This window comes from Megascapheus bottae, chromosome 16 (assembly GCF_031878675.1).
Source record: "Megascapheus bottae isolate mThoBot1 chromosome 16, mThoBot2.hap1, whole genome shotgun sequence".
Classification (NCBI taxonomy): domain Eukaryota; kingdom Metazoa; phylum Chordata; class Mammalia; order Rodentia; family Geomyidae; genus Megascapheus; species Megascapheus bottae.
The window spans coordinates 44,168,037-44,191,734 of record NC_143524.1 but is presented as its reverse complement, the minus strand read 5'-3'; the positions used below and the strand labels follow the sequence as shown (position 1 = coordinate 44,191,734).

General features: G+C 40.7%; 1 protein-coding gene across 2 annotated transcripts in view; it reads left to right on the top strand.

The window, feature by feature from the left end:
* Nucleotides 1-23,698, top strand: part of Fam168a (family with sequence similarity 168 member A) — a 128,850-nt gene that overhangs the window by 57,863 nt on the left and 47,289 nt on the right. For both annotated transcript variants that reach the window (XM_090348390.1, XM_090348389.1), the window contains exon 2: nucleotides 15,912-15,999. In XM_090348390.1, coding sequence (XP_090204516.1) covers nucleotides 15,930-15,999 — 70 coding nt within the window. In that variant the 5' untranslated portion in view covers nucleotides 15,912-15,929. The remainder of the gene's footprint in view (nucleotides 1-15,911; nucleotides 16,000-23,698) is intronic.

Sequence of the window (23,698 nt, the reverse complement as noted above, 5' to 3'; positions counted from 1 at the left end):
AGATAGACATGGATAGGAATTTGGCTGGGAAATGATGGAGCCAAGCTTCTGACTTAGTCTCAGTCCACTCCTCTTTTTGGTACACTATATTGGAATAGGTATGATTTTTGACAGGGGAGAAATTGTACCCACATGACAGGCTTCAGAGGCAGAGTGTTAGCTGCACTTGGAGAAAAGCAACTAGGTTGATGTGGTAGCCAAAATACATATTGGATTAAGTGAAAGAGGTGAGGGGAAGGCAGTTTGCCTGTGATTATGATAAGCTCCTTTCCCTCCCTGTTCTTAAAATGATAACAGTGCTACGCTGAATAATCTCTGAAGACTCTTCTAGTGTTGATATCTAGAACTGTGTATATGGAACAATAATGCAATAAGTTAATTATATCAATGACTGAATATATACTGGCTCATTCAACACATGCATCAGTGGTCTGACTTTTTGAGTTTGTTTCTTCTTTCCTTTTGTTATTCTCTATAGTTCTCATGTTCTATCTGTACCTCCTAATATCCTGTTGAGCAGATAGTAGACCCAAAAATACCACTGTGGTCTAGGAGTATTAGAAGAAAGTCTTCTAAAACTAAAACACAGCGAGCTGCTTGAATTTAAACTGGCCTTCCCTGGCAGTTACAGATGAACAGTTGCTGATTGGACAGGAGGGAGGAAGAGCATGACAATTTTAATGCATTTTAGTGGGAAACCCCCAAGCCTCACCTTTCTTGGCAATAGCAAATACATAGCTTGCATTTCCATGACTGCTTCACTGTAGAATTTATGGTATATAGAAGGAAGCTAGGAATGCAAAAGATAAATAAAAGAAACTGTATTTAGAGAAAGGTTGTTTATGACAACTGTCTTTGGCTGTTTTTTCTTTTATTAGTTGGTTCCAGCGGTTTGGATATGGATAACAATAATGAAAATTCTAGATATTTTATAGCACTTTAAACTGCAAAGCTTTTCCTCTGACATAAAATATTGCATAAATAATGTGAAGATGATGCTACATTTAAGTGAGTGCTTACCATGCCAGACACTATGCTTTACTAATATTACTTCATTTAACTCTTATATCAGCTATAAAAGTGGTATCAACATTTTTAAAAGATGAAGACACAAAGGTACAAGGAGGTTAACTATATATGCACACCCAAGATTATACAGTTAATGGTAAAAGTGTGTGTGTGTGTGTGTGTGTGTGTGTGTGTTTTAAAGCTAGATCTTATTGTTTTGCCCAGGTTGATTTCAAACTCCTGGGCTCCAGGCGTTCTTCCTACCTTAGCCTCCCAAATAGCTGGAATTACCAGTGTGTGCCACTATATCTAGCTTGATTTCAGAGCTGTGATTTGAATTCCACAGTGCCTGGTTTCCCAGCCTCTGTGATCTCTATAGCACCAACAGATGTATTGGTGTCTTCTATGCTTACCCTGCTCTTAATGTTTTTTGAAACAATTTGATATCTGAGTTGAAATACAGGGGCATTTCATTATTAAGATATAGCAAGCTATAGAGGGAGACCTTTAAAGACTTATCTAGTCTAGCTTCCAACTCATAAGGGAACAGGGTCCTAGAAAGCTGAAGGACTTTTCTAGTGAATTGTGGAACAAGGCTAAAAATCCACTGCTTCAGTTAATGCTAATGATTTTTGGAGTAGATTGCTAGTATTTCCACAGGGATTTCATTAGCACAGGGAAAACATATAGGCACAGCAAAAGGTATTTTGAGCCGGGCATGGTGGCTTATGCCTGTAATAGCTACTCAGGAGGCTGAGATCTGATGATCAAGGTTCAAAGCCAGCCTAGGCACAAAAGGTCCTGAGACTCTTAGCTCCAATTAACCTCTAGAAAACGGGAAGTGGGGCTTGGCTCAAGGGTAGGGTGGTAGCCTTGAGCTGAAGAGCTCAGGGACAGAGCCCAGGCTGAGTTCAAGCCCCATGACACCCCCCCCATAAAAAAAAGTATTTTGAATTTCTGACTACATCAGAATTGAAGTGAAGATATGGAATTTTTGTTTTATTTTTGTTCTCCTTGTTTCTGTAGATCTTGTGTACTAAGGATAGACTAGAACAAGTTCAGGAGGTTGAACTTAACTTTTGATCATAGTTTCCCCACAGTGAGAGCAGAGCAGAGCTTTCTTCCTCAAAGGCCTGGTTGGAAGCAATGGCCTTCATTTCTGATGTATAATTTAACTCTTGTTTCTGGTGTTAAAGGCTTGTTGGCTTTGATGAATGCCTGTTTTCTATGTGCAACCTGTAGTTAACATGGAGGTCTTGGTAAAGAATTTAGCAAGCGGAGTGTATATAGAAGTATGCAGCTGGGCTAATGATCTGAGCCTTTAGCTCCTTTAGTTAGCCTATTAACCCAGACAGCTTGTGTAGTCATTGTGAATCTATAATCTCACTATCAAAAGAAGCTTGTCTGAAAGGGCCTGTTGAGTTTGTTTCACTCCAAGAAGTAGATATCAAACAGAGTCCTATATTGGAGAAAAGATTGTAGTAAGACAGTCCTGGATTCTGACCTTAGACAGTTTTTTTAGTTTTCCCAGTGGTATTAATACAAGGTGGTTCACATGGGATTATGTTTCCCCCCACCCCAGATATGTGTAGCTTGTTTCCTTTCTTTCAGGTCTTTTCTAAGATAGCATCTTCTCAGTAAGGCTTTGACAGGCCTCTTAAAAATAACTATTATTTGAGTCTTTTCTTCTTTATTGTCTTCTCATACCACTAATTGTTCATTCTTTTTGCTATTTACCAGTTGTGCTCATAATAACAAAATAAGCCATTAATGTCATCAGTTCTTACATTTTGGGCACTATTCTCTATACTGTGTGTCTTACCTCCTGGTTACAGAAACTGTTGGATGATACTATCATTACTTGCCTTTTACAAAGAAATCAAGACATAGTATTGGTCTATTTTGCATTACCACAGTGAAAAGCCTGAGGCTGGCTGACTTTATAAAGAAAAGAGGTTTGATGGTAATCATTGGAGCCATAGTCTGAGCCTAAGCTGTTGGCTCTAGAGTCTTTGCTCTTCACCTCTGTACTATTCTGACTCATTAAAACTTTAGCTTCTGAAGGCAAGGATGTTTGTTTTGATCATTGGTCTTAATAATGAGAATAGTACTTTCTTGGTACATAATAAGTAATAAGTGAATGAATGCATATCAGAAATATGTGAGAAAAAATTACATGTAGGTGGCGGTTGTTGTTAACGGTACCATCTTTTTCTTCAGGGACCTATTTCATTAGTCTTCTGCTGTTCAATATTGTAGCCAGCGCTACATTTCACATGCTCAGTAGCTCCATGCTGCTAATGCTGTTATAATGGATAGCACAGATATATATTTAAAAAAATCCATCATCATAGAAAGTTCTGTCAGACAGGACTTCTTTAGTACCTCCTGGAGTTTTGGGAGGGCAGACAGGTGTAGGGTATAAAGCATACCAAGTGAGAGAATGGATAACTAGAGATGGGCCATGAATAGCTTTGGATGCCAAAATAGTCTGCACAGTATTTTGAATCCAGGAGTTTCTGAATTATCAGGAATGTCTTGAGAGTTTGTTTAACGTTCTAATTACACATTTGGATGTGGTGATGGAGACCAGTAATCCCAGCACTGGGGAAAATTGAGCAAGTAGGGTCAAGAGTTTGAGAATAGCCTGAGTTACCTTGTTTGACCATGTCTGAACCTTTTTCCTACAACAGAAAAACCCAAACATACACACCAAAAACAAAACTCCCCCACATACACACACAAAAACACCTGATTCTCAGATTTAGTTTTTTGTTTTGGCCCGTCCTGGGCCTTGAACTCAGGGCCTTGGCACTGTCCTTGGGCTTTCTCAAGGCTATCACTTGAGTCACACACAGGACCACTTCCAGCCTTTTCTGTGTATGTGGTTCCAAGGAATCAAACCCAGGGCTTCATGCATGCTAGGTGAGCACTCTACCATTAGGCTATTTTTCCGGCCCCTAGTAACTATATTTTTAAACTTTCAGATGGCAGCACTGACCTTTGAACTCAGGGCCTTAAGCTTGCTAGACAAGTGCTTTACATCCAGGGCCATGGACTTCTTAGACCTTTTTGTGTTTAGCTTTTTTTTCAGATGACTTGCCTTTTTACCTGGGACTGACCTTGGACCTGATCCTCGTATCAGTGCTTACTATATAGCTAGGATTCCAGGAATGAATCGCCATACCTTGCTTGAGTTTTTGCTAATTTCTTTTCTTTTTGCTTTGACTACTCTCTAACCTTACTCCACCTGATTTTTACCTCCCAAGTAGCTGGAACCCAGCTTAAGACACTATACCCAGCCTTGTTTTTTTTTTTGAGACAGGGTCTCAGTAGCTAGTCTAGACTGGCTTAAATCTCTGGGATTACAGCGGTGTCCCTGAACCTGGATCTATGTTTTTAATTTTTTATTGAAATTCCATGCTATTTTCATAGTGTCAGTAACATTTTTCTTTCCGACCAACTGCAGGGGAATTCTAGTTTTCTGTATCCTCACCAAAGTTTGTTATTTTCTGATTTTTCAGTACTGACCATCTTAATGAAATGGTTATAGTGTGTTATAGTGTAGTTTTGACTTGCATTTTCCTGTAGTTTGATATCAGTCATCTTTTCATGTACTTGTTAGTTGTTTCTGTAACTTTTTTTTTTGTGAAATGCCTTTATCTATTTACAAATTAGTCTATTTATAAAACTCTGTTTCAAATGAGTACCCAGATTGCTGGGGGCATGGTTCAAGTGGTAGAACATCACTCTAGCTCATTTGATGCCAAGAGTTCAAATCCCAGCACCATCAAAAAACTTAAAAGAATTGTGTGCCCCAGCTACTCACTGCTGAGCAAGCTGGTGAGAGTGCACAGCAGGGATGGATAGTAAGGAGTAGGGGTTTACTGTTCTTTGCTGGCTTCATGGCCCCACTCACTCTCTACCTGGACTTTTTGGTGGTTATTTCAATAAAATGAAGTATCTCATTAGACACATTTTCCTGGGGAGTCTTCCATTTCCTGACCCTTCACCTTATCATATTTTTTTTCTTTCTACCATGTGCATTCTTTGTATCTGTTTTGCTGAGCAGAAAACCTGCTCTGTTTTTCAAGACATGTCTCACAGTATAACCTGGGCTGATCTTTTTTGTTGGTGGTGGTGATGGCCATTGGGCTTGAACTCAGGGCCTGGGCAGTGTTCTTGAGCTCTTTTTGCCCAAGGATAGTGGTCTACCACTTTGAGCCATAGGGCTACTTCAGGTTTTCTGGTGATTAGTTGGAGATAAGAGTATCACACAGACTGTTCTGCTCCATCGGGCTTTGAACTGCAATCCTCAGATCTCAGCCTTCTCAGTAGCTAGGATTACAGCTGTGATTCAGTCTCCTGAATGCTGCAGGTTCTGCCCATCTTTTTTTTTTCTCCTATTCTTTAGTATCACAACAATAAAATTATTCTTGCCCTACTGCCCAGTTCTATAGGATTTGCATCAAATAACAGTCCTGCCAGATTTTTATTTTTTTTCTAAGCCATTCTTTTGATCAATCCTGATTCTTTTATTTAGCCATCTTTTTTGCCTCTGAAAAATAAGAGTGTACATTCTGGCCACCAATTTAATATAGCATTTTATATAGTAACAGGTGTGGTGTAGGGGACAAGAACAGGGAATCCAAGTTCATATTCTTGGTCTGTCACTTAAGAGGGCACACATCCTTGAACATGTTGTATAAGGTTGGTGAAAGTTCAATTTTTCTTCCTAAAAACAGAACAACTCAAGTAATTATTCATTTCAGCTTAGCAAATATTTATTGGAATTTTCTCTGTGCTAGGTGGATTCAAAGGCTACAAAATGAAAGGACAAACTCAGTTTATTGGGAAGAATTGTTCGATCTGAACATGAAATAGAAGCCTCTTGCCAGGCATCCATTGATTATGAGTAGTTTATAACTTAAGACTTAACATGGTCATGGATGACCAGGTATTCAGCCTGCTTCCTAACCTGACAGAAGGTAGGTGGGATGAGACCATCCTACCTTCTGTTGAGCTCTTCCCCTCTCTATGGGCCATTTTCACCTTACATTAGCCTCTGTCCTCCCTTTTCTCCCAGATGTTTACTGAGGGAGGGGAGCGGAGTAGCGTGTGTGTGTGTGTGTGTGTGTGTGTGTGTGTGTGTGTGTGTGTGTGTGTGTGTATGTGCGTGTGTGTATGTGCGAGCGTGCGCGCGTGTGTGTGTGTGCGTGCAGGCATTTGTATGCTTTCTCAACAGCTTGTCCCTGAAGGCTAAGGACTATAATGAGTAAATGCAATAATGTCAAAGAGGTCAATTGGGATTAACATCTGACATAAAGCAGTGACTAATGGGAGATTTCATTATCCATGATCTGTGTGTCATCTGGGTCACGGAACAAAGGAATGGCTCAAGTTATCATGTTCTGGGCACTCTTCTAGCTCAAGGGATAAACAACGAACACATCACATGAAAATTCCTGTTATTACAGTTTACATTTATTGGGAACACACACAATTAACAAGATTTAAAAAATGTACTATGATAATTAAATGGGAAAGAACGGTAACTGAGGAAATAAGGCCTATAAAGTTTGAGTGAAGATTTGAACTGAGCCAAGGAAAATCTTGTTGAAAAAAGTTACTTGTATTAAAACTGAGGTGAAAGTAGGAGAGTGAATGAAAGAAGAGCAGTCCAGGCAAGAGGGACAGAGTAGGTGCCAGAGCCCAGAGGCCAGGGCTGGTCAGGTTCAGGGAAAGGCAGGAAGGCAGGATGGTTGAAGTTGGAGTGATTGAGCTGGAGGAGATGATTTTGGTGGTGCCCTAGATACTTGTAAAAACTTGAGTTTTCCTTAAGTGAGGTAGAGGGAGTCATTAAGAATATTGATCAGAGCAGTGACTTGATCAGACTTTTTTTTTCCCATTCCTGAGACTGGAACTCAGGGCCTGTACACTGACCTTCTTTTGCTCAAGGCTAGCGCTCTACCACTTGAGCCACAGTGCCACTTCTGGCTTTTTCTGTTTATATAGTATGGAGGAATGGAACCCAGACTTTCATGCATGCTAGGCAAGCATTCTACCCCTAAGCCACATTCCCAGCCCCTGTCTTAATGTTTTGATAGAACCATTGTGATTGCTGTGTGGAAAATCCCACAGAAGTAAGTGTAAAAACAAGAAAATGAGTTTGGAAAATTTGCATTAATCTTCATGAGAGTTTTTGGTGGTTTAGATTAAAATGGTAGAAGAGAATGATAATATATTTAATTCTGGATATATTTTAGAAGTAGAGCTGAAAAATAAAAAAAAATTACTCATTGGCTTGGTGTTAAGAATAAGAAATAAAGAATAACACTAAGTCTGATACCAGGTGCTGGTAGCTCATGCCTTTGAACCCTACCTGGGAGCAGGAAGATCAGTACCAGGCTCTAGTGGCTCATACTTATTACTAGCGATTTAGGAGACTGGTATCTGAGGGTCCAAGTTTGAAGCCATCCCAGGCAGGAAAGTCCATGAGACTCTTATCTCCAATTAACCCCCAAAAGCTAAAAGTGGAGCTATGGGCTTAAATGGTAGACATCAGCTTTGACTGGAAAAAGTTAAGATAAAATGCCAGGCACTGCAAGTTCAAGCCCCTGTGTTAGTATAGAACAAAACAGGTGTCTCATAGTTGGAGTCTAGCCCAAGCAGAAGGGCTGGAAGAGCCTTTCTTAAGCCATAACTTGGCACAGTGGCATACTCCTGTCATCCTAATCTTTATGGAAGGCTGAGATTGGAAAGATTGTGGTTATAGGTTATCATAGGTAGGCAAATCCACTAGAATCCATTTCAGTAGAGAGAAGCTAAGTGCTCTGGTGTGTACCTGCAGTCCCAGCAACAACAAAAGCCTACGCTATGTGGATGGTGGCTCAGATGAATGTTGGAGAGAGAAGTGGGACTCTCAAAAATAACCAGCAAAAAACCAGGACTCAGCCTAGCAAGTGTGAGCCCTGAGATCTAAACTCCAGTACTGCCAACACACACACACACACACACACACACACACACACGCACACACGAGATGCTGAAATCCCAAATTCTCTGAAAATATAAGTAGGATTGTTGTCTAGGCCAGCACAGACACAAAACAAAAGAACATGCAAGATCCTATCTTAAAAGTAACAGAAGGAAAAGAAAAGAAAAGAAAAATGGGTTATGGCTCAAGTGGTGAGGGCTAAATTATACCTTAGTCCAAAAAAAAAAAAAAGCAATTCATTGAACTTGAAAAGTTATTTCAGGAGTGTGAGAGGAGATACATGTAAAAATAGGGTAGTTATGAGATTAGATAAGGTACCTTTGAGAATGCAGAAAGGTAGATAAAAGAAGTCCAAAACTTGAACCTGGGTCATTGCAAGGTTGAGAAATTGAGAACAGCTGTCACAACAATGGGAGAGGGAGCCCACAAATACTTCAAAACTCAGGTATGAGTGTAGTATCTGCAAGCCAAGTAAAGGAAGTATTAAAAGAGGAGAAAGAATTTTTTAAAAAAGAGAATAGTCTAAAATTATAGAAACAGTCCAGATGCCCTACACTAGCTGAGTAGATCCAAAAAAAAATGTGGTACTTATACTCAGTGGAATTTTACACAGTGATTAGAAAGACTAATATAATGTCATTTGCAGGGAAATGGATGGACCTAGAACAAATCATGATAGTGAGGTAAGCCAAGCTGAGAGAGAAAAACAGCACGTTTTCTCGCATATGTGGAAGCTAGATCTGAAATATTCTAGAACATAACTTATTCAGGACTCTAGGCATTCATACACAAACAGTAAGATCAAAGGAGAAACCCAAAGGTATGAAGCCTCTGAACATTCAAAATACTATTTAGGAAATGAATTCCAGGAAATGGAAAAATGTTTTTGTTGTTTTTAGGGGTTTCTTTTTTGTTTTTGTTTTTCTGGTTCTGTTTTCTGTCTTTTGAGGGGGTGAAAGGAATCTAGAAATAGAGGGAGGGAGGAAGAATGAACAAATACACTTATGGTACTAGGTAGACACTATGTGAAAAAGGAATTATGCAACTTGTAGGCAAGTTACAGGAAGGGTAACTGGTGGAAAGTGAAGTAAGTGGTGACATAGTCCAAAAAGAAATACACTTATTACCTGACTTATGAAATGGTAACCCCTCTGTATAACATCTTAATAAATATAAAATTGCATTAAAAGAAAGAATGGGCTAGAGGTCACTGTGCCATTGAAGAAATCTGTAAAGACATTTAAAAATTTCTAAAATAGAAGGAAAATATAAAATACAACTTACCCAAGACTTTTTACTACAGCCAAAACAATTCTTAGGGGGATATTTGTAAGTATAAGTGCCTACATTTAAAAATCAGATTTAAGGGTAGGGAGTTTGGCCTAGTGGTAGAGTGCTTGACTAGCATGCACGAAGACCTGGGTTCAATTCCTCGGTACCACATACATAGGAAAAAAAAAAAGCCGGAAGTGGTACTGAAGCTCAAGTGGTAGAGCTCTAGCCTTGAGAAAACCCAAGGACAGTGCTCAAGCCTTGAGCTCAAGCCCAGGACTGGCAAAAAAAAAAATAAAATAAAATCAGATTTAATCTAATAATCTAAGTAGCAAATAATCTAAAAATCTAATAATGCACCTCAAGATCTTAGAAAAATAAGAACAAGCTAGATCCAAAATTAATAGTAGTTCCATTGCAATCTGCTTACACTGCCCATCAGATGAATGGAGAAAGCAAACATAGTAGATATACACCGACAAGTATTTCATGTTATTTATTTATTTATTTATTTTTATTATTATTATTTTTTTTTTTGCCAGTCCTGGGCTTGAGCTCAGGGCTTGAGCACTGTCCTTGACTTTCTCAAGACTAGAGCTGTACCACTTGAGCCTCAGCACCACTTCCGGCTTTTTTCTATGTATGTGGTACCAAGGAATCGAACCCGGGTCTTCATGCATGCTAGGCAAGCACTTTAACCACTAGGCCAAACTCCCGGCCCCTTCATGTTATTTATTTATTGCCAGTTCTGGGCTTGAGCTCAGGGCTTGAACAATGTCCTTGGACTTTCTCAAGGCTAGAGCTCTACCACTTGAGCCGCAACACAACTTCTGTCTTTTTTCTATATATGTGGTACCGAGGAATTGAATCCGGTCTTTGTGCATGCTAGGCAAGCACTTTAACCACTAGGCCAAATTTCATGTTTTATTAAATATGCAGTCTACATTTGATGAAAAGACAAGTACATTATATGTATGTCATAATGAAAGCCATTTTTACAATTAATATATCCTAGTAAAAACAATTGGGCTTCTCTTATATTGATGGAATTAAGAGAAAATCCACTGAACTGAGTTTTCTTAAATTTGGAAAGAAAATGAATTCCTAAAATGAAGTTAACTTGTTCAATTCCAATTTAATGTTTATTTTACTCTCTTCATTCAGCCCAATAGCTTGTTTATTTCTCTGCCTTTGTACTAGGGTCCTTTTCTAAGAATTCAGTAGTAAGTAAAAGAGTCCTTTAACTTCTTTATGTTTTAAAATGCATCAGGAAGAAAAGAAATAGGCAAATTACAACTGCAGGGGTTTTGTTTTGTTTTCAGTGCTGTGAAAGGGGTGTGTGTGTGTGTGTGTGTGTGTGTGTGTGTGTGTGTGTGTGTGTCTATGTCTATGTCTATGTCTGTGTGTCTGTGGCTTGAACTCAGGGCCTAGGCACTGTCTCTCAGCTTTTTTGCTCAAGACTAGTACTCTATATCACTTGAGCCACACCTCTACTTCCAGCATTTCTAGTGCTTAATTGGAGGTGAGAGTCTCATAACCTTCATGCCCTAGCTGGCTTCAAACAGGTGGTTTTCAGACCTGCAGTTTTTGTAACAGAAAAGTCCAGGAAACTATGGGAATCACAAAATAATCTGTGCCTATTTGGCTTTTTTTAGATACTTAGTAAAAGCTGAGTGGGCACAATTTGAGAAATGGGGACCAGGAGTGTTAATATTTTTGCAGTGTAACATTAATTGTCTTTTCTACTGTGCAGAATTGGTTATCCTTCAAAACATAGAACAAATGATAGACCTCTCTAAAAGTCCACCTCCCTTAAACAACTAACTAGGATTAGGTTCTGTTACATAATATAAATCTAAAATAACGTATAAGAGTACAGGGTTTTTGTTTTTCTGCACTGACATAGTTATTGCATGAAATCTTGGCCCTTCTTCCATCCTCATTTTAAAGCTTCTGTTTTCAAGGTCACTTCATGGAAAAGAATGTATCCTGTCCTAATTCCAGATGACAGGAGAGAGGGAAGCAGAAAGGAAGGAGCATTCTCAAGCTCTCAAAATTCCCCTTAAGCATCCTTCACAGAATTGCTACATAGTGTTTCAGTTACATGGAATTCAACAGAGCTAATCACATAGCTACACCTAACTACTAGAGAGGTTTGGAAATAGAGTAACTGAGCCTGGAATAGTGGCATGTACCTGTAATCCCAGCACTTAAGAGGCTAAGGCAGTTTCAGTCACTTACCAAGTTTTACCTAGCATGGATTACATAGTGAGACCCCTGTCTGAAAAAGAACAACAGAAAAAAGGCATGCCTGGAATTGCAGCACCCTGAAGGCTGAGGCAAGAGGATTGTAAGCTTGAGGCCAGCCTCAAGCTCAGACCCTGTTTTTAAAAAAATAAAAACCTGGGGAAGGGAGAGAGAGGGGGTGGAGGGGAGGGAAAGAGGGAGGGAGGGAATTCTTTATCCGAGCATACTGTCACCTGTTGGTATTCAGGGCATTCTTCAATCCCCCTCCCTCTTTAGTTCCTTAAATTGCAGCTCCTTCCAAGGATCTAGATTTTATTGGTGTGTTTTCCTACTCTAAACTTAAAATACTCTTCTGAATGAATTGATGTAAGTGTATTAAAATGAAATAAAATTGAAAATTCAGTTTCTTAGCAGCCTAAGCTACATTTTCATTTTTGTTTTTTGGTGCTGGTTCTTCCAGCCTTTTTGGTGCTTTGTTGGAAATCTTCCTGGGCTAGTTTCTCAGACTCCTCAATAGTGAGGATTTAAGCATAAACCACTGGTATACCATGACCCAAACTATATTTTATGAGTTTACATGAAGCAAATGGCTACTATTACATAGAACAACACAGGTATAAAATTCCCCTTCCCTTCCCTTCTTTCCCTTCCATTTATAAATGCTAGGCAATTATTGTTCTAGTGAGCCCCATTTCCAAATGATGTTTACCATTTCTATCACTACAGAAAGTTCTGGTGGACAGGAGTGGCTCTAGCTCAACTTGCTGTTTGGAAAGATTTGAGGATATAGGAAATGAGCAGCTTGGTTGATTTTTTTTTTTTTCCCTAGTCCTGGGGTTTGAACTCAGGGCCTGAACATTGTCCTTGATCTTTCCTCAAGGTTAGCACTCTACCATGTGAACCACAGTACCACTTCTGGCTTTTTTATGTATGTTCTTCATGCATGCTAGGCAAGTACTCTACCACTAGGCCACATTCCTGGCCCTGGTTGATTTCCCCCCCACCACCCCCTGTCCTCGGGGATTTGAATTCAGAACCTTTGGACTCAAGGCTAGCACTCTACCACTTGAATCATACCACCACTTCAGTTTTTTCCTGAGTAATTTATTGGAGTAATCATGGACTTTTCTGCTCAGGCTGGCTTTAAACTGTGATCCTCAGATCTCAACTTCTTGAGTAAGCTAGTATTATAGGTATGAGCCACCAGTACGGGGCTAGCTTGATTTTTATGATTAGCATAGTTTTTCTCAAGAATTTACTTAGTCTTGTTTGAAGTAAGAGTAATGATACAGATATTCAGCTACTTTATGAAATTCCATTTTATATCTATCTAATCTATAACGAAAATTCTTGTAACAACAGAGATGATTTGCCAGAAATTGGAATTGGGAGGTGGGGCATTGAGTATGAAGGTATAAGAGAAGTTATGGAATTGTGTTAGAAAAACTTTCAGGGTTTATAACTCTATTAAAGGGGTAAATTTTAAATGTAAGTTGTGTCTCAAAAACCCATCATTAAAAAAACACATTTGGTGCCAGGAGTTTGGTCTAGTGGTGGAGTGCTTGCCTAGCATGCATGAAGACTGGGGTTGGAGTCCTTGGCACCACATAGAAAAAGCTGGAAGTAGTGCTGTGGCTCAAGTGGTAGAGCACTAGGCCTAGAGAAAACCCAAGGGCAGTGCTTAGGCCCAGAGTTCAAGCTCTGGGACTGGCAACAAACAGACAAACAAATCACACATCTTTACAAAGAATGTATTATTTATTTTTTGAGATTAGAGGAAACAGTGTCTCAGAAAAATTGAAGGTCTTGCCTGTGGTTCTTCAGTTGATAAGAGGCAGTTCTACCACGGAGGCTAAATCTGTCTGACTTCAGAGCTCAGCCTGTTCCTGCTGATTGTTATCTTTTCCCGAAACTATGAACAGTGTGCAGGCTGTTGTAAAGGTTGACCTCTGGAAGCTGAGAGCCCTGTCTACCCTCAGTAGCTTGTCAGAGTGGCTGTCAAATTCTCATTCCAAAATTTGAGCCCTTGACAGATGTCATTTCTGTCGTTAGCTGCCCCAGGAGTTGTCTCCTCCTGTGTCTGTGGCCCTTATTTTAGAGCAACAGGAGATCTGTTTCAGAGCTGATGAGTTCTTTGATTATGAAAAGCAATTTTGCATTTTGTCTAATCAACAACACAGAGTGCTTTCTCAGTGGGAGAGTGCTCTCGTGTTTACAGGGCCAGTCACACTGCCTAGCACTTGTCTTTGTCTGTTTTGTGCTGTCCTTATAGACTGTCACAGACTGGGTAATTTATAATGAAGAGAAGTCAATTTCTTACTGCTTCTTACTGCTTTGAAGTTCAGTATGGAAGTGTTGGTATCTGGCAAGGAAGGACCTTGTTGCTGTATCATCCCATGGTAGAAGAGCAGAAGGGCAAAAAATAGGACAAAGAACAAGTGTGAGCCAGCCTGGGCCTTTTATATGGAACCCACTTCCAAGATAACAGCGATCGGGGAGCGGATCCCTTGTGGATTAATCAACTCTCAGTATCCCACTTCAGTGCTGTTGCAGTGGCCATTCATTTTCCTGAACGTGGCTTCTCTGTAGCAGCAGTTGGACAGCCCTGCTCTCTCTGGTATATTACCCAGACAGTTGGTTGAGTAGAAGAGAGACCAATGGCAGAGAGAGTGCATGGTGGTCTGTATGTGGTCCTTCCTTCATTAAACAATGAGGGTATAGTTTGCAATGTCTTTTCTTTTTTTGTGTTTTTTTTGGTCAGTTGTGGGATTTGAACTCTGGGCCTGGGCAATTGTCCCTGAGCTCTTTAGTTCAAGGCTACTGCTTTATCACTTGAGCCAAGCACCACTTCCAGTTTTCTGGTGGTTAATTGGTTTTTTTGTGCCCTGTTGGTTTTGAACTGCCATCCTCAAATCTCACGTAGGATTATAGGTGTGAGTCACTAGCACCCAGCCGCAGCTTATTTTCATATTGGTATTTTCTCTCACTTCTTAACTCTAATTGTAAAAATATTTTTTCCTAAGGCTTAACTGAAATCGATATTCTTTCTTTAACTCCCATCCTCAGTTTGTAGCCTGTTTTCCTGAAATTGTTTGTCGAGGCTGCACACAGGTGTATCGAGGGAAGTTCTAGCTTCTGAAATTAACCAGTGGTGTTTTATTACTGCCTGATTGATGGCCTGAGTATCCTCTCTTTGGGAACCCTCCTCTCCCTGCCTTTCAGTCCAGAATTTTGGACCTGCTAATTAATCGTAGAGTGCTTGTCCTCAAGCCAGCTGTTCACTGCCTACCTTCAACATTTGTTTTCTATCCTGAGGTGCTACAGGGAAGATAATGACCTAAAAAAATGCCCGCTCATCATGAGAACCTACTTAGGAGGGAATTGTTCGATTTTTGTGAAGTGTATATATTTAGAGACACGCTTTCAAACATGTGCCACCCTATGTGTAAGAAATGGCTAGATAAACAAGGTGGGACAAATGGGCCAGCTAATAGACCTTAATGACAGATTTTTTTATTAATCCAAATGAAAACGTGCTTCATTAAGATAATTAGCAGCATACTTAAGAGGTGATACTATGCACAGATTTCCAAGTTCCTTTTCCTTGAATGAATTTGGAAAGAAATCTTGCCTATATTTCCTTGCTTGCATTACGATATATAATAGCAGCAACTTCTCTTTTTGTTCTTGAAAGCTTGCTAGTGACTGAAACCTTGTCCTCTGTAGGTGCCAGGGGCCTGTAGGGCACTTGTTCCTTCCTCCAGCAGGCTATGTGTTCATTTAGGCACTGGGTTTCCTAAGTGAATCACTGATTTATTTTATATCCGGTCATTGAAGCCCAGAGAAGGGAAGTGACTTGGCCAGTGCTACACTAAAGGCAAAGTTATCTGTGGGACTGTGGGTCGATGTTGTGTAAATTATGTCACTTCTGTCTTCCTCTGTGCTCCTCAGTATCTTCATCTAATAACAAATAGCACAGATACTTTGGGTGGTCCTTTTTCCTGTGATGCTTCCCTTTGGGCATAAACTGGAGATTGGTTGGTTTGGTGGGGTTTTTTTTATTTTTTATTTTTATTTTTTAAATGGTGCTGGGATTTAAACTTGCTCTTATCCAGGCTCAGCTTCAGTTATTTTTCAGATGGAGTCTCAAGTTTTTTTCTCTGGTTGGGCTCAGACCTCAGTCCACCTACTTCTGCCTCTAATGGAATTAGAATTATATGTGTGTACCACCCACCATGCCTATCTTGTTAAAATAGAGTCACTAACTTTTGCCAAGGTATTCCTGTCTCTTGTCTCCCAAGTAGATAAACTGAATAATTTAGAGAAGCTGGTGTCAAAGAGAATGGGCAATTAATAATGGAAGTTGTTTTCTTTGTCTTCTCTATAGGATCCTCAGTCTTCCAGAATGAACCCTGTTTACAGCCCCGTGCAGCCTGGGGCTCCTTATGGCAACCCTAAGAACATGGCCTACACGGGTAAGTGATGAGAGAATGGATTTCATTTTAAGAAATGGTGGTTAAGGATGTTATCAGATATCTTGCTGAATCACTTTTGCTGTAGTACAGAAAGTCCTAGTAGAATTTGGAAACTTGGAGAGGATATGTCTGAATTCCAGGGGTGATGGAAGGATGTAAGGATTATTATCAACAAGTAGAATGAGAGGGAGGCAATGCTTGCTTACTGTACTCTGTCATGGGTCTGGCCTGGACTGTGTATTTATTTCACTTTTATCTGAAAATGCATTCTACACAATATAGCTTCCTACCACCTCTTTTTTTTTTTTTGATTTGTTGTGGGGCTTGTACTTAGGACCTGGGTGCTATCCCTGAGCCTCCTTGTACTTAAGGCTAATACTCTGCCACTTGCCACTTGAGCCATAGCACTATTTCCAGCGTGTGTGTGTGTGTGTGTGTGTGTGTGTGTGTATGCATATGCATGCATGCGTGTCTGATTGGAGATAAGAATCTAACAGGAACTTTTCTGCATGGCCTGGCTTTGAACTTCGATCCTCAGATCTCAGCCTCTTGAGTAGCTAGGATTGCAGGCATTGAACTACTGGCACCTGGCTTCCCCAGCATCATTTAACAGATAAGAAAACCATGGTCAAAGTAAGAGGTCTTGAGTTTTTTTTTTTTTTTTTTTTGCCAGACCTGGGCTTGAGGTCAGGGCCTGAGGACTGTCCTTGGATTTTTCTCAAGGCTAGAACTCTACCACTTGAGCCTCAGCACCACTTCTGGCTTTTTCTAAGTATGTGGTACTGAGGAATTGAACCCAGACCTTCGTGCATGCTAGGCAAGCACTCTACCACTAAGCCAAACTCCCGGCCCCATTAGTAAGAGGTCTTAATACAAACTCAAAGATGAAATATTTGAACCTAGGTCAGTTGATTCTGAAGGCTGGTCTTTTTCCTAAACAACTCCATGTCAACTCATTTTTTTTTTCCCCAAGTTGGTCTTAGGGCTTGAACTCTGGGCCTGGACAGCATCATGGGTTCTTCAGCTCAAGACTACTGCTTTACCACATTGAGCCACAGTGCCACTTTCAGTTTTCTGGTGGTTAATTGGATATAAGAGTCTCACTTCTGTGCCCGAGCTGCCTTTGAACCTTGATCCTCAGATCTCAGCCTCCTGTGTAGCTAGGATTATAGGCGTGAGCCACTGGCATCGTGCTCAACTTACTTTTCTGCCTGCAATGGGGGTTGTTTCCTGACTGCTTCACCTTATTCTTTAAGAAATTAATCTGAATTGGACACTGCACTCAACTTTAGGCAAGTTGTCTATCTAACTTAGTGTTTTTCTGTCTCGAATGGAGGCAATGACAGTACTGCCCTGGCTCCTCTAGGAAGTTTAGTAGTATCAGTGCTCCCATTTTAGATGTGAAAACACCGACTTATATTACATAAGCCAGTATAGGGCATCAAACTTAAAGTTTAATGAGGGTTATTACTTACAAACAAAGGCAAATAGGACATCTGGCAGATGAAGTGAATGAGAAAAATATAGGTTGTCCAGAGTGGCATTTGGCTTGTTATAACACATCTTCAAGGTTATTATATAAGTCAAGATCACAGTATAAACAAATTCATGGAATTAGGAAGTTATGGTCTGATAGGACATGATGGTAACATGCCTGTAATCCCAGCTACTCTAGAGGTGGAGACTGGGAGGATTATGTTTAAAAACTGTTAGCAAGACTCCCATGTCAACAAACAAGCCAGATGTATAGCACACATCTGTAATCCTAGCTTCAGGGGATATGTAGAGAAGAACCTTTTACAAATTTAGGATTAATTCCAGTAACCAGGACACAAAGGACAGTATCCCATATCTTCCTAGCTCTGAGAGCTTTTCTCTCCAGGGCCCATTCCTTTTGTCCTTTCCTGATGGCTATAAAAAGCAGTCATTTTGCTTACCACGTCCCATAAATATTCTCAGAGTAGCCTGACGTTAATTCACTTTTTAGATTTCCTGATTTTTTCATTATTTTTGATCTCTGGGGATTTCTTCCCTAAAAATTTCAACTTTGCCTAAGATGCTTTTTGTTTTAAGTGGGGCTGGGGGATGGTAAGGGGTTGGTTGTGGGGTTTGAACTCTAGGCCTGGGTGCTATCCCTGAGCTCTTTTGCTCAAGGGTAGCACTCTACCACTTTGAGCAACAGCTCTACTTCTGGTTCTCTGATTGGAGATAAGAATTTCAGAGAACATTTTAAAAATGTTTTTTTTGCTTCTGTGAGTTTGGCCTAGTGGTGAGTGCTTGCCTAGGATGCTCGAAGCCCTGGGTTCAGTTCCTCGGTACCACAGACATAGTGAAAGCCAGAAGTGGTGCTGTGGGTCAAGTGATACTGATACAGCACTAGCCTTGAGAATGCTCAAGGATAGTGTTGAGGCCCTGAGTTTGAGCCCCAGGACTGGCAAAAAAAATTCTTTTGCTAGTGCCTAATACAGAGTGTTTTATAAATTAAGTACATTTTTGCACTTATAACAGTCCTGTAGCATTGTTATCACTAGCTTTTGTACATCTTCAAAAAGTGAATTCAGAGAATGAATATGTCATAGATGGTAAAATGCTTAAGTATAGATAGTATTAGACTGAATGCTAGTGTCCCTCTTCATGAGATTATGAGGACCTTGATGATGAGATTGTGTTCTTGTTTAAGAAAGAAAGAAAGAAAAGCGCGCGAGAGAGCAGCCTAGAGGCTCTTCTACTCAGGAGACTGAGGTCTGAGGATTGTAGTTCAGAGCCAGCCCAGGCACAAAAAACAGTGAGATTTTTTTTTATCTCCAATTAATCACTAGAAAAGGGGAAGTGGGGCTATGACTCCAGGGGTAGGGCTGTAGCCTTGAGCTGTAAAGCTCAGGGATAGTGCCCAGGCCCAGAGTTCAAGCCCCATTAACACCCCCCCCCCAAAAAAAAAAGGAAGGTAGGAAGAAAAGCAAGCAAGCAAGCCAGGAAAAATCCTCACTAGAATAGTGCTATGCTGACATGTAACCGGGGACCTCCAGACTCCAGAACTATGAGGAATACATGTATTATTTAAACCATCTAGCATATAAGATTTTTGTTATCGCAGCCCAGATTGTCAGAGATAGATAAGTTCAGCAACACCTAAATGCTCTTCTTCTATATTTACCTTAACAGTGGGCTCTTGACAAATTAGGATAGTGGTCTTTTCTTTTTCTCACCTTTTCTTTTTTTTATTATATTTTATTTTTTTTTATTGTAATTAGTAAAAGGGTTACATGATATTTGCCAGATAGAAGGTGCATTAATAAGGTGCATTAATTCACATACATTGATACCCTTTCACATGTCTTGGTACCCGTTTCCCTCCCCCCCCACACCTCCCACCCGTCTTGGTTTTCCCCCCTTCCCTATCAAATTTCAAATATCCAAATACAAATAAATTCAATATATCAGATAACAAAGTTCTCACCTTTTCTTTTTTTTTTTTTTTTGGCCCCTTTCTCTTTCTGGCCCCGCTCGCTCCGGCCCTGCTCGCTCCGGCCCAGCTAGGCCCCCTTTCTAGCTCAGGCCCCGCTTGCTTCCGCCCGGCCCTGCTCCTGGCTTGCTCTGGCCCTGCTCGCTCCGGCCCGGGTCGCTCCCGCACGCTCCTGGCCCCGCTCGCTCCGGCCCTGGCTTGCTCTGGCCCCCTCGCTCCGGCCCGGCCAGCTCTCGCTTGCTCCTGGCTCTGCTCGCTCCGGCCCCTTCTCGCTCTGGCCCCGCTCGCTCAGGCCTCGCTGGCTCTGGCTCGGCTCGCTCCCGCACGCTCTGGTTGGGCTCTGTTCACTTCAGCTCAGCTCGCTTCTTTCGCTCTCTGTCGCCTTCGCAGTCTTGTCTCTGCCACTTTTCCGGTTTGGTTGTGTCTCGTCTCTGCCACTTCCGGCTTGGTTGTGTATGTGGGATACCGAGGAATCGAACCCGGGTCTTTGTGCATGCTAGTCAAGCACTTTAACCGCTAGGCCAAACTCCCGGGCCCCATTTCTCACCTTTTCTTAAAAAGTTCTATTGTTGTGCCTGACATGGTGGCTCAGGCCCATAATCCTAGCTATTCTGGAGGCTGAGATCTGAGGATTGAGATTCAATCCTCAGAGCACAAAAGGACCTAAGACTCGTAGCTCCAATTAACCCCTAGAAAACAGGAAGTGGGCTTGGCTCAAGGGTAGGGATAGAGTGCTTGCCTAGCATGCACAAAGACCAGTGTTCGATTCCTCGGTACCACATACATAGAAAAAGCCAGAAATGGTGCTGTGGCTCAAGTGGTAGAGCTCTAGCCTTGAGAAAGCCCAAGGACAGTGCTCAGGCTCTGAGTTCAAGCCCCAGGACTGGCCAAAAAAAAAAAAAAAAAGAACTATTGTTTTCAGTGTCCTTACATCTTCTAGCATTTTGATATATATTGTGGAGAAAGGACAGGTTTTGGGATATAACCTGAAACAAGAATTACAGGGACATGGTGATGCTCCAAGCAAAGAGTTTATTTGGAAATGTACAAGAATTGTAATTCAGGATACCCAGCATGCTCTAGTGAGTGTATATATATAGATAGTGAGGAGCAAATGGCGAAAAAGGAAGAATGAAGCCCATATGAATTATTTTAAAATCAAGGTTATTGTGTTATGATGACTTGTTGAAAGAGACGGCATGAGCTCATTGATGGAAATACTTACAAGGCAAGTATCCTGTGCCAGGTGGCTTATCTGGAATATTGTAGTCTTGAACAATGTCTTACAATAAATCCTACAAGAGGCATATGTGCAGGAATTTCGTAGGCATGTGTCCATAAAGTCTCTGTCTTCATAGCCTCATGGTTTCATTTCATTAAGATTTGACAGTTATTCGGATTCATATTTCTATTATATTGTGACATGTCTTTGCCCTAGTGAGAGAACAATAATCAGCAATTAGCATGCTGAGATATTTGGGGAGATTTCATTTAAAGCCTTGCTTTGAGGTGTTTCAAACTTGCTTGCCACCTTCCAGTATGCTAGTGTTCACATCTTTTCTCTGCAAGGCCATTTTTTTTAATGGTGGCAGGCTTGCTGTGAGGAACACCATGTTCTTGCCATTGTAATTTTTTTTTGCAGGTCCTGGGCTTGAGCTCAGGGCTCACTGTCCTTGGACTTTCTCAAGGCTAGAGCTCTACCACTTGAGCCTCAGCACCACTTCTGGCTTTTTTTTTAATGTATGTGGTACCGAGGAATGGAGCCCAGTTCTTCGTGCATGCTAGGCAAGCACTCTACCACTAGGCCAAACTCACGGCCGCCATTGTAATTTTACACTGAGTATTTATTGGGCTCCAAGTTGTATCAAATAGGAGTTAGAATCTTTATCTGTTTAATCTTACATAATCCTCGCAACAGAAAATAGATTTTACTGAGTTTTATAAACGGTAAAAAAATGAAAGAGGAGTTTAAATTATCTTTTCAAAGTCATAGAGCACTTTCTTCTGGTTTACTATATTCTAATGACTCTACTCTTTCTCTGTCCCATGACAAATGAAAGGAAGTCTTAGAATCTAAAAGTTTCTTAATTTTCTTTCCTCATTCAGAAAATGAGATTTTTCTCCTTTAGAGGTATTAAAAGAACAAGGAGGACTGGGAATGTGATTTAGTGGTAGAGTGCTTGCCTAGCATGCATGAAACTCTACATTCAATTTCTCAGTACCCATGAAGAGTTAGCCAGAAGTGGCACTGTGGCTTAAGTGGTAAAATGCTAGCCTTTAGCAAATGAAGCTCAGGGATAGTGCCCAGGCCCTGAATTAAGCCCCAGGACTGGCAAAAAGAAAAAAAGAACAAGGAGCTGGGTGCTGGTGGCTTATGCCTATAATCCCAGCTACTGAGAAATCTGGGATCTGAGGATAATGGTTTGAAGCCAGCCTGGGCAGGAAAGTCCATGAGATTCTTATCTCCCATAGGTAACTCAGAAAAGTTCAAAGTGGCGCTGTGGATGAAGTGGTAGAGCACTAGTCTTGACAAAAAAAACTTAAGTGATAGCAATGAACCCCAGAGTTCACGCCCCAGGACTGGAGAAATAAATAAGGGCTGGAAATGTGGCTTAGTGGTAGGCTGCTTGCCCAGCATGCATGAAGCCCTGGGTTTGATTCTTCAGTACCATATAAATAGAAAAAGCCAGAAGTGGTACTGTGGCTCAAGTGGTAAAATGCTAGAATTGAACAAACAAAGCTTAGGGACAGTGCTCCAGAGTTCAAGCCCTAGGATTGGGAAAAGAAAATAATAAAATAAAACAAGGGTAGCCAAACAAGTATTCCCTTTCCTTCCAGTAGGAATCTTCTCATGCCTAATTTGATTATTAGGTTTTTCAGGTGAGGAGAATTTGTTTCATGAGGTATTTTGCCACATGAAGGGACCTAAATGAACTAGAGTGAATGAATTCTAATCTTCTAGTTTTGTTATATACTCTGCTTATCAAATCAAATGATTATCTACTTTATGAAGACACAAGATACAGTATCTATGTGCCTTTTGTGTGTACATATGTGTTTTCTCCCTAGACTCTCCTTGTTAACAGATTTGTAAGAAATGGAAAGACAGGGCCAGGAATTTGGCCTAGTGGTAAGAGTGCTTGCCTAGTATGCACGAAGACCCGGGTTTGATTCCTTGGTACCAAATACATAGAAAAAAGCCAGAAGTGGTACTATAGCTCAAATGGTAGAGTGCTAGCCTTGAGAAAGTCCAAGGACAGGGCTCAGGCCTGAGATCAAGCCCAGAACTGGCAAAAGAATAATAATAATAATAATGAAATGGAAAGACATAGGTGTGTTAAGAGGCTAGTGCTATCTCAAATGTTTCTCTGTATTCTAAAACGACTAACATAATAAATTGTTGTGCAAAGTGCCAAGGAAGCAAGAGATGTGTAAGGGTTAGAGATTGGTATCAGGGAAGATATCTGGGGCTGGAGGAATACCTATATTGGTAGAGTGATTGTCCAGCATATGTGAAATGCTGCGTTCAATCCTTTGTGTCCTTCCTCTTTCATTAAAAAGAAAGAAAGAAAGAAAAAAGAAAGGTTTCTGACAAGCAATGGAACTAGATCCTGAAGCATAAGGAGTTCTAAGTTCCAAGGTGATTATGTATAATGGCTGTGAGATACTGATCGAGTCACTTCTCTTGTTTTCCTTTTCTATCCAGGATAATGGGACTAATGAATTATTTTGTAATTACTCTTCTGGTTCTAAAGTTCTGGCCAGAGATCTTTAAATTTTTATTAGGTTTTATTATGACTATTCCTATTAATTTGTTTCCTTTGCCTCTTTTTAAAGTCATGTTTTCGTGGCCTTTCTTGAAATCCCTGTATTTAGTAAAGGATTTAGAAATAGGTGTGATGAAGTAAGTTCATTACCCTCACTGAGCCCTCTTGTTCAGTGACAGAAGCTTCTGTCATCACAGGGTTTCCTTTTGCAGAGCTCCTGGCTCTTGGGCAAAAGTGATAGGGAAACTTGAAAGCCTTCTCACAAGAATCCTCCTGTGGCTTGCCATAGTGGCTCATGCCTGTAATCCTAGCTACTTAGGAGGCTGAGATCTCAGGATAGCAGTTCAAAGCCACCCTGGGCACTAAAGACCGGAAGATTCTTATCTCCAATTAATCACTAGAAAGGGGAAGTGGGCCTGTGGCTCTAGGGGTAGGGTGGTAGCCTTGAGTTGAAGAGCTCAGGGACAGC